This window comes from Oryza glaberrima, chromosome 7, assembly GCF_000147395.1.
Source record: "Oryza glaberrima chromosome 7, OglaRS2, whole genome shotgun sequence".
Lineage (NCBI taxonomy): Eukaryota > Viridiplantae > Streptophyta > Magnoliopsida > Poales > Poaceae > Oryza > Oryza glaberrima.
The window spans coordinates 11768216-11785269 of NC_068332.1; the positions used below are offsets into that span (position 1 = coordinate 11768216).

The window sequence follows — 17054 nt, forward strand, 5'->3', positions numbered from 1 at the left end:
ACCAAGTAAAATCCATTTGGTAATTATGAGGATTGTTGGCACTTCTTACGACCACAGATAAATCCGCAAGCGCACAGAATACTATTGTAGCACTTCACCTTCGGTGACCCCAAAAGGATATCGAACTCAGCGAACGTGTGCAATCTACCTAAGGCTAAGACTATCCAAGGACAACAACTATAGGTAGGCTGGCTAGGCTAGAGAGGACTTTCTATATGTTTTAGTTATCTAAGCTAAGCAAAGGTAATTTCCTATCTGTTGCTTCGGGCACCGACCCCTGCTAGTCTGCCAGCGTGGTTCCGGCTATAGTTATATGATGTATCCGAATGTGGAGGATTACTAGGACGGGATTCAGGGCTATCACCACCTTTCGCCTACCTCTGACAAATCCGTGGGATACACAACAAACAAAGGTAATCTCTAACCTAGACACCACGTCTAAGTTATTAATTACTACTCTAATATTTGTGCAGGAACTTCATTCTTTATCCAGAGTCCTAGTACTAGAGCACTTAGTACGAATACTAAACAATGAACCCGCAAAGATGAAAATCTATCTTACTTAGACAAAGTAATTAAATAACATAAGAAAAGAACACAGATGCTTACTTTATAGAAGAAGTTTCTCTGAACCCAGAGCAGAGTGTACTGACAGCTCAGGTACTCCTCCCGAATTCCTTCTAGGAAGCTATCCTCGTCGAGGTAGAAGTCGGATGAGCGCCAAACTTCTGAGCAATCCTCCAGAGCTTCCCCTCACTCTATACCTAATTCTAATGTACAAAAGATACAATAAAGCCTCTTATAATTCAGCTCAAAGTTGTGTGTGCTTGAAGTGAGATGAAGACCTCCTTATATAAGCTTTAAATGATGGTTAGGGGCATGGGAAATGACCAAACCACCCTGCAACCGCCATAGGGGAGAAATCCAAGCCGTCCACATGAAAACAGATGGCGGAAAGCGCCAGGATGGGTTCGGCTAAACCCAAAAACACTCCTCCCGGCCTCTCCTTTGGCCGGGAGGTTGCTTAATGGCCCCGCAACAACCTATGCTATGTTTTGGCCCAATTCTAAATGGTTTTCACTGATTTATTGGGCCTCTAATCCGTGTAAACGTGTCCTGAATGTACGGAGGTGCATTTTGTCGCATGACGGATGTGTTTTCTCCTCAAATTACATGCATACACATATTTCATCAACACTAGTGGAAATGATTAGTAATAATCCCTACCACTAAGTTGGATACCATGTTTTATTTCATTATATGTAGGTATTGACGGTCAAATATTATGATTTAAGGACCGTCAACAAGGATCATAAATAACATCCAAATCCATCATATATGCAAGGCAACAGGAAAATGCTACAAAAAACAAGAAAAAATTTTAATCACTCTATTGGTTTAGTCAATAGAGTCCCACAACGGTGTTATCTACTGGTAGTATTATTGATATTATGTTACTACTAGTAGAATCGATCTGAACTCTCGGTTCATAAGGGCGTATTAGTACTTTACAAACTCAATGTGTCAGGGTTACGGATAAGGTATATCCTCTACCCTTGGATATACGCTATGCGTCGATATGGTATATCTGCGCGTATACGGACGTTCTTTGTACACGCCAAGGAAATCCATCACGGAGTCCACAGATGGAAAGATTCCTACTCGGATAGAACTGGGTCATCACTATATCGTGTAGGGTCCGATGTCTCCGAGTCCTACTTGGAAACCGACTGACCTGCGGTATAAAAGGGACCCCTGGGGAGGATCAAAGGCATCGAATCTCATTGCCAACACAACCGCCACAGCCTATGAAGTCGGAGCCTACAGGAGCCAAGTTGCCGGGTGATCTAGTTGAACCAACTCGACTACGGTCTCGTCGGTATCATCGAATTCTACTATTCCCTCTGTAATCTGTGGTTTCCACTATATAATCCCATATCAACTGGATTAGGGCTATTACCTATCAAGTGGCCTGAACCAGTATAATTCATATTTTCTGTTTCCTTGATGTCGTACTACGTAGATCCTCGTACCAGCGTACCCCAATACTCTCTATATCCGGTTTACGGGTATCCCCCATCGGCACAATGATTAGAGGCAATTTTGAATTTTACGATTTTTATCAATTCTTATTTGAAAAAAAAAATCATCCATTCATCATAATTGTATTGCACCGCGCATCCTTCCATGCTGGTCTCGCTTGGAAGTTGATTGTTCATTTGTTCCATATAATTTCCGTGCAACGTCAGCTGTAGGTAGATGCAAATTTATTAAATGGGTGGCAATTCAATCTTGCTTGGTTTTCTTTCTTCCATTTGAAGCACTAGATCTCAGTTATATATTTTCTAATCTAATTAAGGGCTTATATATGGGGAGAGTGAGAGAGAGGAAGGGAACTATCCCTAGATTAAAGAGAGGAACCAACAATCCCTGACACCGACGCTTGCTGCTCTCGTCGCCTAGCCTAGGGTTCGAGAAGATAGGATTTTTGAAGCAGCCGACAATGTGCTTGCTTAGGAAGAGAGGTTGTGGGTGGAGGAAGAACGACGATGGCTGTGCGACAGGTGTGGGAGGAAGGGAAGATGGCGGCGTTGGAGTCGGTGTGAGGCACGGATGTGCAGCACTCGTGCAACAGGAGCGCGGAATGGGGAGAAGGATGGGTTTTTGATGGGGTGGAGAGGTTGAGGTGAGTAAAGGAGATTTTATGAAAATACCCCTTTAGTTTCCATATGTAAAGTGTTATCCATAGCAACAAATTTTTCTCTTCTTCACATTGTATATCACGAAAAGACAAGGGTTGTTCCGAAAAAACACAACTAGGTGTCAAGTGTGCCGGGAGGTTTGTTCGATATTTTGTACGTAGACAATGAGCTTTTTGCAAACTAGCCCACCACATGTCAAATTTTTCAAAAGAAGCAATTTTTTCTTCAAAAAAATGAGAAAATCGGTGTGGTTGTCACTGTGGGCCTGTTTGGCACAGCTCCAGCTCTAGCTCCAGCTCCAGCTCTCCTGAAGGTGGAGCTTAGCCAAACAGTCTCAACTCTATCTAAAATAGGAGCAGAGCTAGGTAGAGCTCTCTCACAAAATGAACTAGAGAAGTGGAGTTGGGTTTAGGCAACTCCACGACTCCACTCCAGACCCAACTAGCTAAATTTAAGAGTTAGAACTCTGCTAAACAGGCCTGTAATTACTGGAGGATGTTGTTATATACAAAGGGTAGACTAATATGTTAACTCTAAATTTACTCCGTATGTTTGCAGCTTCAAGCTGCATCCACAAATAGTCAAATATGAATTGCTATATATTTATATGCAACCGTTACTTATATCCATACAAATACAGGCAATGCTACGTTTTGCAGGTACGTGTTTTGCAGTGCTACGTGTTGCATGGGAAGGTACTCAAAAGAGACGTTTTTAGTTTTTTACGATAGTTTTGTCAAACTTGGGGTGGATTTGTAAAATCGGTCTCCCATCTGCTTCGTTTGGGTAAAACAAAAAGCGAAGCTACTAGCCAGGCTCACGTGGACCTTCCAACTCCCCCACCCGCAGACAGCCCCTGCCCCTCGCTCGCGGCCGACTTGCCGTTTGTCCTAAAAATCAACTCCGTTTCCTCTCCAGATCTCCTCGAGTTGACTTCCTCGTCACTGTTCCAGCAAGCGAGCAGTACATCGATTCGTTGATGCTTCCCTTGGGGCATTAACTGCGCACTAATCCCCGTGATTAATCCCCTCTCCCAAGCCCCAATCCGTCGCAATCCTCCGCATTCCCCACTCCCAAGCCACAATTGCAAACCGCCAACGCAAGCCAGAGAGGCGTAACCCTCCCCCTCGTCTCCTCCGCTGCGAAGCCGCAGATCTCGAGCTGCCATTCGATTGATGAGGTAAGGGGGGGTGCCGGCGCGAGAAGCGAGGTTGGCTGGCCGGCGGAGGGCGGGCTGTCGGTCGCGGGTGCGCCAGGATGGGGCTGATCTCGGGGATGGTGATGGGGATGGTGGTCGGCGTCGCGCTCATGGCCGGGTGGAGCCGTGTGATGCAGCGGCGCAGCAGGAAGCGCATCGCTAAGGTTCGTGTTTCGCGTGCGTGTGGTGGTGATGCTTCGCCTGGATTGCTCGTTGTTTCTGCGTATAAGGCTAGGGTGATGGTCGTTTAATTTTCGCGGTCGAGGTTTTGATTTTTGTTTAGTTTTTCCGAAACTTTTTCTACAGGCTGCGGATATCAAGGTCCTTGGGTCTCTCGGTAGGGACGATCTCAAGAAGCTGTGCGGCGACAATTTCCCCGAGTGGATATCCTTCCCGCAGTATGAGCAGGTTTGTGGTGATTCCTCCGAAATGTTCCTAGTCTTATTTTTGTTCTTGTCTGTGTAAAGTGTAAACTACTACCCGATGTCCTCAAATGATGACGTTTTAGAATGGGAAGAACTGATATTGAGTTTGTGACACCGAAAGTTTGCACCGTTTCTGTTCTTCACCAAAAATTTAATACAACATAAGCATGGTAGTACTGGGTCTGTGTTCTTGCTAGATGATTTTCTGGGTCATAGTTAGCGCAGTTGGATGGAAATGGTATAAAAAGGAGCTTTGCAAATTTTTTGGTGATATTGAAGTGAGCTTTCGATGGTTACATAACTCATGGATTCAGTTTCATGGAACCAAATTTTCCTTGAGAATGCGTGCACCGTGCTGTCAGATCTTGAAACCTCAACTTGTTAACATATGCAAAATTATTAAGATTTGATTTGTAGAAATGACATTAATAGATTTGCCATAAAAATACTTTCATGCAGTTGCTCTTTAAATAATTTTCATGAATATGTCATTAGAAAAAAAAAAGATCATATATGCTGAGTCCATGTCTTGAAAGTCAAGTAAAGAAAAATAATGAATGGAACACAATTTATAATCTAACCTTTTAGCCCCCTCATTCACAAGTGGAAAATTGCAGTAGTTTGCATGATGACTTGTTTCTGTGCTAGTTTTGAAACTACAAGATCAAAGCCAAAGGTAGGTCTGGACGTCTGGTGCAATTCTTTTTAAGAAGCAGAGATCTCAAAAACAGCAATTCTTTTTAAGAAGCAGAGATCTCAAAAACAAAGTAGTGCTATAGAGGGTCAAGATGGGTACATAGATAGAATGTTTGTGGACTTGGCATGCTGGGGCAAGAGAGGAAAGGGACCTGGTCGGCTTTAAACGGGCTGTTGGGCTGGGGTTAACTGCAGAATACTATAGTGTGGTGGCTGGCTGGATGTACTTCTGGCCCATATCTGTTCTTGCATTCTTCTTCTTTTCGCATCGCCTTACGCCTTACCGCTAAGGTTGGGTTGGGTCGCCTTACATCGCCTTAACAGCCATCTCAGCAACTAAGGCTGCCCTTGGGAGGATTGGTAAGTGCTGTAGCCCTTTGGTGGTCAGCAACATGCGGAGGCAGCTGCTAGAGTAAGGACAGTAGGTTGTAAGGGATTTGGCTTAGTTTGACCAAAATAGATGCATTCATTTTGAGTTCAGAAACTATTGGCAATGTTGAGGATTGTTGATTGGTGATTCACATCATAGTACGCTTGCATGATGGATTGAGATTGACAGGCTTCAATCTTCGCAATTTAGTTAGCATTGCTACTTTGTATTTACCCCAAAAGAGGTGACAGCTTAATCAACCCAATGGTGAAATTTCGAGTAAACACTAGCCGAAATTCTCATATCCATCATATGGCTGTACTACCAACTGAACACTAGTGAATCAAGGTGGTATAAACTACACCTAATACAAACCTAACCAAATGAAATAGACCTTTATCTTCATAAAAGACCTTTAGCTGGCTATACTTATTGTAATTTGTAAGCTTGTGAAAAAGTTAACTGTGGTGAACATGAACATCATTACATTGACAGGATGTTTCATTTGTTTAGTTTTCTTGCAATTTATTACTCCCTCCTTCCCACAATATAAGGGATTTTGGGTTGATTTGACATATCCTAGTACAATGAATCTGGACAGACACATCCTAGTACAACGAATCTGGAAAAACCGTCTGTCCAGATTCATTGTACTAGGATATGTCAAATCAACCCAAAATTCCTTATATTTTACGGGACGGAGGGAGTACTAAGTATTAATGTGCTGGCAATATTCGTATTGTAATCCAAATACCCATCATAAAGGGACACTTCTTGATGCTTATTGAGTTATCCTTATCCATTGTACTATGGACAATGACTATTTTACCCACAATTTTGATTTCTACAGGTGAAATGGCTGAACAAGCATCTCAGCAAACTCTGGCCTTTCGTTGATCAAGTAAGACAAATGTTTGTTAAATCTCTAGGCTCTAGCCAACTGATAATAATGTAAAGTATGCTGTTAGTTTGGCAGTCCTACAGCCCCCGTTTGCTGACAACTATGGTATTCTCTTGTAGAAATTTTTATTCGTTCCTTTGATTACAAAAAAAAATTCATTCCTATGTGTATGCTATTCCATCAAACTTCCTAATTGTTATTTGTTAATAGCTTTCTTTGTCTTTAACACTGGCATTTCTTTGAGAGTTTTAGGGCCTGTTTGGTACAACTCCAACTCCTAAATTTAACTCCAGGAGTTGAGTCTGGAGTGGAGTTGTGGAGCTGCCTAAACCCAGCTCCACAACTCTAGTTCATTTTGTGAGAGAGCTCCACCCAGCTCCACTCCCAGTTTTGGTGGAGCTGAAACTGTTTGGCTGAGCTCCAGCTCCATGAGGGGTGGAGTTGGAGCTGGAGCTATGCCAAACAGGCCCTTAGTTCATATTGTTGCCTGACTATTGGATCTCTTTGAGAGTTTTGATGTAATAAGTGGCTGTAGCTTCTTTGAAGTTAAGGCCGGAATTTATATTCCATTATCTAAACAAAAACACCGGCATTTCCACGCGCGCGCGGGGGGGGGGGGGGGGTGGTGTATAATTCATGTTGATCTTTTTGTGTATTGTAATGCTATTCCTAACTTCAGGTTCTAAGGGTTAAACATTTTAACTTAGATATTGATCATCTCAATCATCCTGTCACTTTCATTCAAAGTGATATGCCATTTTCTATTTATACAAATTGTGCTTGGTTTTTGAAGATATATCAAGATACGCTTCATCAGTATAGCGTTGAAAGCATACCTCTATCAAGTTATCTTAACATTTTCCACTAGTATGCACAATGTCCTAATCCTTTTAATTGTGGTAAATATGTACAATTGTGTTAATAAAGATAGGACTTATTTCTTTGTTTTATTCTGCCCCAATCTCATTCTCCAAGTTATTTTTTTTCTTAAAAGTATGTACTATGTTTTGGTAGATTTTAGTTCTTCTGGGGGCTACTAAACTTTTAGTTCCATTTCAGGCTGCCACTGCAGTAGTCAAGGAATCTGTTGAGCCACTGCTAGATGATTATCGACCTCCAGGAATAAAATCTCTGAAGTTCAGCAAATTCTCTCTTGGAACTGTTTCACCAAAGATAGAAGGTTTTCCTATTATAATCTCCATGTTCTGCACTATTTATCTGATTTTTACTCTGTTGTATGCCTCCTGTCTGGGTTCTGAATTAGAGAATTCCTACAGTGAGAATAACAATCTTTGCATCTGATGTATGTAAACCAAGAACTGCACCCAGTGGTAATAGTGACTGGTGACATGCCTTAGGAGTATTTCATTAGATGGTTTTAATTGCAGGAACTGACCATCGTGACTACTAAATACAAGTTCAACCTTTTGTTTTGTGATTTGTGAATCTGACGATACACTCTTTGCGACCTCTGAGTGACTATTTTCTATGTAGATTGACCAACATTACCAAGTTGACACTTTATGTTAACATTGGTCGATGTAAACTGTCAGTCAATAATTGATTAATTGAGTCCATTTCTTTACGTATTTATGGAGGGAAAATTTTCAAAATGGCATGAGTACCCCTGATAACTTGATGTGAAAAAGCTTCAGATAGGATTTGTCGAGAGAGACAAACTCGTCAAATAGATGTGATATGGAAAGAAAATTTTGGCACAAAACAATGCAGATTGGTGTAGGTTAAAAAACACAAAATATGCCATTTTACCCTTCCTAACTGATAGCCAGCTAACAAGCAAGGTTACTTTGCCTACTAATTACTAAATACCAATTATGTTTTGGCCATCATCTTCGCAGTTTTATGTGTTTGCTGGTAATTTCTTCTTTACTATTGTCATGTACTCATGTGCCAACTGCCAATGTTGGCATGGGCCCTGGATGTGTAGTGCAGTGTGTAGTTACTGCTCATATGAAAAGTACATCGTCTTATGATTAGGCATGGGTTTGTTACTTGATAATCTAGCTCTTAGGTTATTTGGTATCGTTCCGGTAATTAGGCAAGTTATTATTTAAATTGATCATATCTATAATTGCTATGGGAGCGGGAGTCCTCTATATAAGAGGTAGGTGAGTCCGCTATATAAGAGGTTTCTTGCAAGTATTGGCATCAAGCAAGAATAAACAAGTCTCTAGTCTCTATAGTTTCCCCCCTTCCCTTGTGGTATAGTTGCATCCATGCGATTGTCATTTCAATTGCTTCAGGCCTCCAGGGGACGGTGTTATGTACATTCTCCAAATAATGCTCATTAAATAAATGCTAATTACCTGATGTTACCTTTATGTATATTATGCATGAGTTCTTGTTCTCCTTCTTAGGGATGCCCCACTAAGCTATGTTTTGTTTAGCATGTTGATCATGTTAATGCAATACTAAATAACTGAGACATCGCGTTTTGTCATGTTGTGTAAAGGTATTCGCATTCAAAATATTCAGCCAGGCCAAATCATAATGGATATAGATCTTCGTTGGGGTGGTGATCCAAGCATAATCCTTGCTGTTGATGCTGTTGTTGCATCACTTCCTATTCAGGTTTTACTATTTCTTTGTTCTTTTCAGTGATTAATTCTTACAGAAGTAAATCTCTCTTGAACTAGTCATGATATCATCTTTGCCAACCATCTCACAGCTCAAAGATCTTCAAGTTTACACCATTGTCCGTGTTGTATTTCAACTATCAGAGGAGATCCCTTGCATCTCTGCTGTTGTTGTTGCTCTTCTTGCAGAGGTATACATCTACAAAAAATGATTTATCTTTCTATTTCAAAGGAGATTTTTTTTCTAAGACAATACAGGAGATCTGCATGTCTTGTTTAAGCAGAGACGAGTCTTGAATTAACAAGGTGGACATCCTAAGCACAGTTGTTCGATGGCAGCTATTTTAGTAACACCGGGTGCCCCTATCATTAGGATGACACAAAGTGAAATTTCCTTGAGATTGTTTATAACCTTATTAATCTGTTTCCTTGAAATTATTGATTAATTACAGATAACACTGTTCCAAGTATAGCTTGAAAGTGGACTGCCAAGGTAGGAGATTATGTGAAAGGGTCCTAATGAGAAAAGAAAAGCCAACTCCACCTGGTCCAGTTTTAATGTTAATTGATTAGAAATTGGCCAATCAAATAACATTTAAGGCCAATTCAAGGAAATGTTTCATTACTTTGGCCTATATCATTATTATTTTTTGAACTTAATACATGTTCCATACTGCAAATTTGCTATTATTGTTGAATGTCTCTGGAGATAATCTGTTGACTACATTTGAGGTTTGGAGTCTTTTGCTAATTGGTATGAGCATTTCCTGTGGTATTTCTTCAATGGCGGTTCTTTGTGCTTCAGCCAGAGCCGAAAATACAATACACTTTGAAGGCTATTGGAGGAAGTCTGACTGCTGTTCCAGGACTCTCCGACATGATTGATGTGAGATGAAAGTATTTTGAACATTTAATTTCTTCTAACAGATTATAAAAGCCTGACCATGATTCCTCTCCTTTAATTAGGACACTGTCAATTCAATTGTTTCTGACATGCTCAAGTGGCCACACAGGCTTGTTGTTCCACTTGGTGTCAATGTTGATACAAGGTGACTTCTCTTGAATGTTGTCACCAGTTATAATCAATCCTGCTAATTGTTAGCTCTCCAATCATATGCAATAAATGTTGACAATGAGCTGCTTTTCTGTGTTATATTTATTGTTCACATAGTATCATGTATTCATTTTTCTTGAAAGGAACTTGTTCTTTAATCATAATAATTCTTCATTCCTTTGAATCATCCAACTGCAAGATGTTCTCGATACATGAACATTAATGCTTAACAAGAGATGTTGACTGCATTAATGATTACACGATTGGACCAGACAATACCTCAATACTTAGAATTTAAAGTAAATTTCATATTGCTCGAGCTAAATTAGCATCTTTGTTGCACAAAACAGAATGATTTGATAACTTAGTGAAAAATTGGTAAGACTTGATCGGGAAAAAGGGTTGGGGAAAAAGAGATGATGAAATTGGAATATATTGATAGTTTCATTTCAAATTATGTACAGAGTGTGCTGTTCAATATCTGGCTGATTCCTCCAAATGACGAAAACCTGGCGTGTTTTACAATGTTGTGCCGATTTGGTGGTGTTAATAGTTTAAACATTGCACTGTTGGTTTTGTGCAACTTAAACAAAATTAGCTGGGTCATCTTGTCACTTGAGTGACCCAGTCTGCATCACACATCCAGATTTAGTATCCTCCCGTCTGAAAAAGTTGATAGGGTAGCTTTGTTCTGGAGTTCTTCAGAATATATTTCTGGAGTATCATTTCATCCAGGATTCACATCCCAATCTAAAGTCCTTATGTCATATTGAATACTGCATTTCCATCTAGGTGAGTTATGTGGGTTGCCAATCTTTCCATTATACTCCCTCCGTCCCAAAATATAAGAGCTTTTAGAGTTGGGCACGGGTATTGATGAGAAAAGTGAAATACAATGATGGATGGTTATGATTGGTTGAGATGAGGAAGTAAGTGGAGAAATTAAAATGGTTGTGATTGGTTGAGAGGTGGAAAGCTAGCTTTACTTTGGGACAAATTTTTAATGCTAAAGGTAGCTATATTTTGCGGCGGAAGGAGTATATTTGGTGGTGGCCATATTTTTTTGGTAGGCATGAGATATACACAAGCATAATATGTTAATTTGATGCCTCACACTAACTTTTAAGGTCTGAAAATCACTAATATTTTTGTTTATTTGTTCTGAAAAGTATCTTTATAATGAATTGCATCCCATTGGCATGTAATTTCAAAAATTTTATTTGTCCTGCTCTACTTCATCTGCAGTGAGCTGGAGCTTAAACCTCAGGGAAGACTTACTGTTACTGTAGTAAAAGCAACTTCATTGAAGAATAAGGAGTTGATTGGTAAATCAGATCCATATGTGATACTATATGTGCGTCCAATATTCAAGGTCAAAACAAAAGTCATAGATGATAACCTAAATCCTGAATGGAATGAAACATTTCCTCTGATTGTTGAAGACAAAGAAACCCAATCTGTCATTTTTGAGGTAATTCTTCATTGTTTCCTGCTTGTTCTTTCTCACATGCAACTATGACCAAAATGGTGTCAATTAAACAATAAAATATGCACAAATATCTCTAGTATATAGAAGACCACAGTGTTGTGAGTCTGCCATCCTACCAGACCTCTAGAGTTGGTGGGTTCTTCTAACAGTGGATAAATAGATATTTTTGTGTATGTGCATTTGCTATTTGTGTATTGATGTTTGTTTGCAAATTATATATGTTTTCCCTGAGAAATATATATAATTTAAGTTTTTCTCTTATGAGATCCATTTGAATGCATGGGTTTTTTGCTAGTATTCATATGAAGGGAATAGACAATTTTATCAAGAAAGATTTATATGCTTGCTTTCTATAAACAATCTGCATTGGATTGTAAGGCTGATTAATGGCTGGATTCCAGATCATGCTGGCAAATGGTCCAGTTATTCTTTAGTTCTTTACTCATTTAAAAAAGGGAGTTGGGGTTGATGGTATGGTCTGTATCTATCCCTACTCAAGATATATTGTAGTCAGATATATATGGACGTGTGTTGGTTGTAAAATCTTCTGTTAAAGCAATTGCATTCTTTGATATGTATAAATAGTTTATTGATCTCATGCAGTTAGGTAAGCATGTCAGAAAAATGCTCGTAGAAGCTAGAAAGCCTGGTTCGCTAGTCCAGATATGAATTAAGACAAGCCTTAGTTATAATGTTCAGGTTTGTACCAAACAAGGTGACATGTGGGCTTGTAGCCCAGATACTGATGAATCGATATGGAGCTCACTTTTCCTCAGTATGCATAGAAGAATATTTTGTTCCATAAATGGAAAGCAGAGGGATAAATTATGCTAATCAGTATAGCTGTCGAGGTATGAGTAGATTGCCCACCTTTTCTCCAATAATTTAAGCTTTTGGATTGGCTGGTTAGATTATGAACCTCAACATGGTATCAGAGCTGGAAGTCCTAAAGTTGACATCATGTTAGCCTGACGATGGTGGAGACCATGATAAGCTGATACCATGTATTTTGCCAACATTGTGTTTCTCCAAGATTGTGCTACATCACAAACTTAGAAAAACTTAGAACTTCTAGCTCTGATACCATGTTGAGTTTTATGGCCTGATTAGTTAATCTAAAAGATTGAGTTATTGAGGAAAGGTGAAGAATCTATTTGTGCTTTGATGGGATATCAATAAATTTCTATGGACTAGTGGCATGCTCATGTGTGTGTACTATTTTTCATGGTACACATGTATGATGAATGCTCTTTGAGACATTAGTCATGAGTCAAGTTATGTCTTGGTGTTTCAGTCTTTCACTCAATGTGTCTTTTGGTTCCATTCAAGGCTACTGTAGAATCATGCCCATAATTCAGAATTTTTCAGTGGATGGAAATGCCATGTTATCAATGCTTGCCATACATTACACGTGTACAGAAGTTTCAGACTATGATGCATGTGTCTGGTACTGTACATGGTAGTCCCATGCCAACTTCTATTGTTTAGTTTTCTGTATGGTGGTGCTACGGCTCCTTTTTTTTATTGAGGTTTAGCCCTAACACGTGATCTCTACCAAAATAATTAAGAAGGGATAAATCCTTTTTTTTAACTTATTATCTCTAACTCAAAAACTGTCAAAAATCCTCTCCCGTCAAATCCTTATATTTAGCAGCTTATCGCTGAAGATAAACAAATCAACCAACTTGGGACAGCCAACAACATTTCACTGGTAGTCTGGTACTGATAGTGCATGAAGAGTGAGCATGGACCATATCCCTGCTCATGAAATCCACTCAGTTCTTTTCCATTTTGTCATCTTTCTTTTCCCTTTTGTTAATTTTCCATGCTTCTTTGTTTTTAGGTGGCAATTATTGTATACATATGGTAAGTACCACAACAATATATTATTAACTGCAACGTATTCCCTCCATCCCAAAATATAAGGACTTCTAGGGCTTTTTTTGGAGGGATTAAGGATGAAGGGAAAGGATTGTAATGCTTCATTAAATGAGGGGTGGTTGAGGGAAGACTGGATTTTTTTTGTTCTCGAATACGCAGCAGAGCTGCATATCTTTGCATATAAGATTGAATATAATTAAACGATGAGTGGTTGGGTTGGGGAAGTAGTAGTCTAGAAGGCCTTATATTTTGGGACAAATTTTGAATGCTATATAATCTATATTTTTGGATGGAGGGAGTAGATAGTAGCTGGATCAATAATATTGTTAACATACTGTTTTCTATCACTGCTCAGCCCTGGTTTGGATTCTTCTGTAACGAGCCTTTTTTTTGGTCAATAGAGCCATTTCAAATTTGGTTACCCTAAAATGGACCTAATATATACACAGACAATGTAATTTAGTTTTTTCTCCTTAATTTCATGAGCTTGTCCCATCCCCCCAGGCAGTTTTTAGTCAGATTATGCTACGTATTGGGTGGCTAGAAGGGATTACACAATGTTACTATCTTAGTCTAATCTGCATTGCTATTTTCATGTCCAAACAGTCATGTTTGGACAATACATGTAATTGTTTTTAACATACGAATGTCAGATGACTGAGAAATTTCTGATTTCTTTTGGACTAAATAATTTGCCTAATCAAACCAAGAGATGATGATACTTCCTTGGTGCGTCTTGGAGACTTGGACTAGAAAAAAAATCAGATGTGCTTTGAGAATGTTTCGTACCTGGCAGTGATCTAGTTTCATTGAAAGTGCTTGGAAGGACCTGATGCATCATTGGTAGAAATTTCGGTTCAACTTGAATTCCCATAAGTTGTTTCTATCTTGATTGATTTTTATGTGTTCTTAATATTATGCTTCTATGTGTCAATCTACTCAATGTTGTACCAGATAACATGTTTGTGAATTTTTTGCAGGTATATGATGAAGACAGACTTCAGCAAGACAAAAAGCTTGGTGTAGCTAAACTAGCAGTGAACAGTCTTCAACCTGAGGCTACCAGTGAAATCACTTTGAAACTTCAGCAATCACTAGATTCTCTTAAAATTAAGGACACCAAGGATAGAGGAACATTACATCTTCAGGTTAGCATGAGACTTTTGTTTTGTCAGTTTCTACATGTGATGTGCATTCAACACGTAACTCCACTCTAATCTAAACTATTAATACATGGAAAACATTTACTTTATTTCTCTACTACTAGTATATTGCACGTACCTTGCAATGTGAGTTTTAAAGAAAAATCTCAACCCGTTTTTGCCGTACTTTCTGCACACCTCTTATGCCTGCATATCTTTTAAGCTGAAAAGTGGGCCCTTTAGACTTGGTACTCTATTTTTTTTTCCTTAAAAAAAGTAGGGAGTTGGTGGTGGTGGTGGTGGTGGTGGTGGCAGATTCACCACAAACCCCCACCAATTGCTTCTTTTAAAGTAATTTGCATGTTGCCCGTGCGTTGCAACGGGATTTTAATTGATGAAAATGATTATTAACCTGCTATTATCATTATTTTCTGTATACATTCTCTCTTAAATTCTACATATATTTGTAACTAATATATGGGTTATATGGTCTAACAATATCATTTTTCCTTCCAAACAAATAGCGAGGGTGGTGGGGGTAGTTCATATGTGGGTCCTTTGGCCCCACATGTCCTTCACTCCGAAAGGGTAAAGAGTTGGTGGTGAGGGTGGTGGTAGACTAGCCAAGAGCCCGTGCGTTGCAATGGGAAACAGATTGAGTAGTACTTTTATTATTTTTCTTATTGAACAAGTAGGTGATTTTGAAATTTGGGGAGAGCCAACAGTGGAACGGGGAAGGACTTGTTGAAGGGTGGTGTTGGTGTAATAGTATGGATTGTGGGGCCCAAGTGCCAGTGGTAGGGGTGGTGTGGCAGAACGGACACCACCACTACTAACATTTTAAGTAGTATAGATATAGATATAGATTTTGATAGAGCACTAAACCCTCCAAACATTTTTGTTGGCTCACTTTACCCCCTGAACTGCTTAAACTATGGTTGCCCTTGGCGTATTATCTCTTAAGTTTATTGCATAGCATATCGCCGTCAAGATATCATAGTAGCTTTTCCTTCTGTAATAGCATGCACATAATATTGACATTTTGGTTGAGGAACCAAGGACATTTCCATTACCAAGCAGGAATCCACATCTGCTGAAATCTCCATTTACATCAACTTAGCACAAATGATGGCTACACTCTTCTTTTTGTAGCTAGGATGTTTCATAAGTTCGAGGACATGCTATTCTGGTTTTTATGCGCAGTCTGCTTTTTGTAGCTAGGATGTTTCATAAGTTCAAGAACATGCCATTCTGATTTTTATCTGCACCCCGCATGGATGTCAGATAATCTTTTTTATCTGAATTCATAATTCATTTTCCATAATGTTGGTTATTCATGCCACTTGTCTTGATGCCATGAAAGGGGATTCCATAATTTATTTTTCGTCATTGGTTGAGCTACGGCTTATAAGCTGAACAAAAAATAAATGAAGCAACCAAAAATGATTTTAGGGCAAGACTTTTAGATTTCTACTCATTGTTTTAAAAGCCAAGGTTGAAAAATAGAAAACAATGAAAAAACACCAAGATTAATTTGAAAAAAAGTTTCCCATGCCATGATTGGTTGAAAACATGAGTCTCATGGACTAAATGATGCGAACATGTAAAAGAATGTAGACTATACAATATTGAAAAATTATCTTAATTAAGATCACAAAACGTTGAAAGCCTGAATACACATACTCGCACAAAGCTGTGCACAGCTATAAATTTATGATTGCACACACGCTGTACATATTTATCTCTTTTGTAGGGTGTTCATTTTTACTATTATGCACAATTTTTCTGTAGCTGCACAGTCTGATATGTTTTACATCTATGTACTTTTATATGCTATGTGCATTTCGTAAAAAAATGGTGCATTTGGTACGTTTGCTAGTTTAGGAAAATAATATTTGTGGTTGTGCATGATGGTTCTGACATTTTGCTTTTCAGGTCACATATCACCCATTTTCAAAGGAAGAACAGATGGAAGCCCTAGAGTCTGAAAAGAGAGCTATCGAGGAGAGAAAGCGACTCAAGGAGGCTGGGGTTATTGGTAGTACAATGGATGCTCTTGGTGGTGCTGCTTCACTAGTTGGTTCTGGTGTTGGACTTGTGGGCACTGGCATTGTCGGCGGGGTTGGACTTGTTGGATCAGGAATTGGTGCTGGTGTTGGGCTTGTTGGTTCGGGTGTTGGGCTTGTTGGTTCGGGTATTGGCGCTGTCGGCAGCGGCCTCGGTAAAGCTGGGAAATTCATGGGCAAGACTGTGGCCGGGCCTTTCAGTATGTCCCGGAAGAACGGTAGCAGCTCAACTGCTCCCCAGGCTGAGCAACCTTCTGCGTGACTTGATGTACAGTGATTGCAATGGACATCGCATGTTCAGTTGCGTGTTAATTCTGTTTGATATAAACTTGTGATACCTAGAATTATAGGGTGACATACCATGCATTTCAGTGTTCTGGCACCGTCGGTGTCAATTATATGACCATCTGTTGCTTTTTTTTCTTCGTTCTGTTTTTACCTGAAGATAAATAGCAAGATTAAACTGTAAATTGGCAAGCTGGACATATCCAGATCCTTTCTGGACAATGCAATGGTATTGAAATTTGTCGTTA

General features: G+C 39.4%; 1 protein-coding gene across 1 annotated transcript; it reads left to right on the forward strand.

Annotated features, from left to right (window-relative positions):
- The first annotated feature begins 3556 nt into the window (after positions 1–3556).
- LOC127778653 (calcium-dependent lipid-binding protein) lies at positions 3557–17054 on the forward strand. The gene is made up of 11 exons (XM_052305272.1): positions 3557–4064; positions 4207–4308; positions 6242–6292; positions 7352–7472; positions 8766–8884; positions 8982–9080; positions 9695–9775; positions 9856–9938; positions 11189–11414; positions 14294–14461; positions 16391–17054. The coding sequence occupies exons 1-11, from the start codon at positions 3960–3962 to the stop codon at positions 16781–16783; spliced, it is 1548 nt and encodes a 515-aa protein (XP_052161232.1). The 5' UTR covers positions 3557–3959; the 3' UTR covers positions 16784–17054.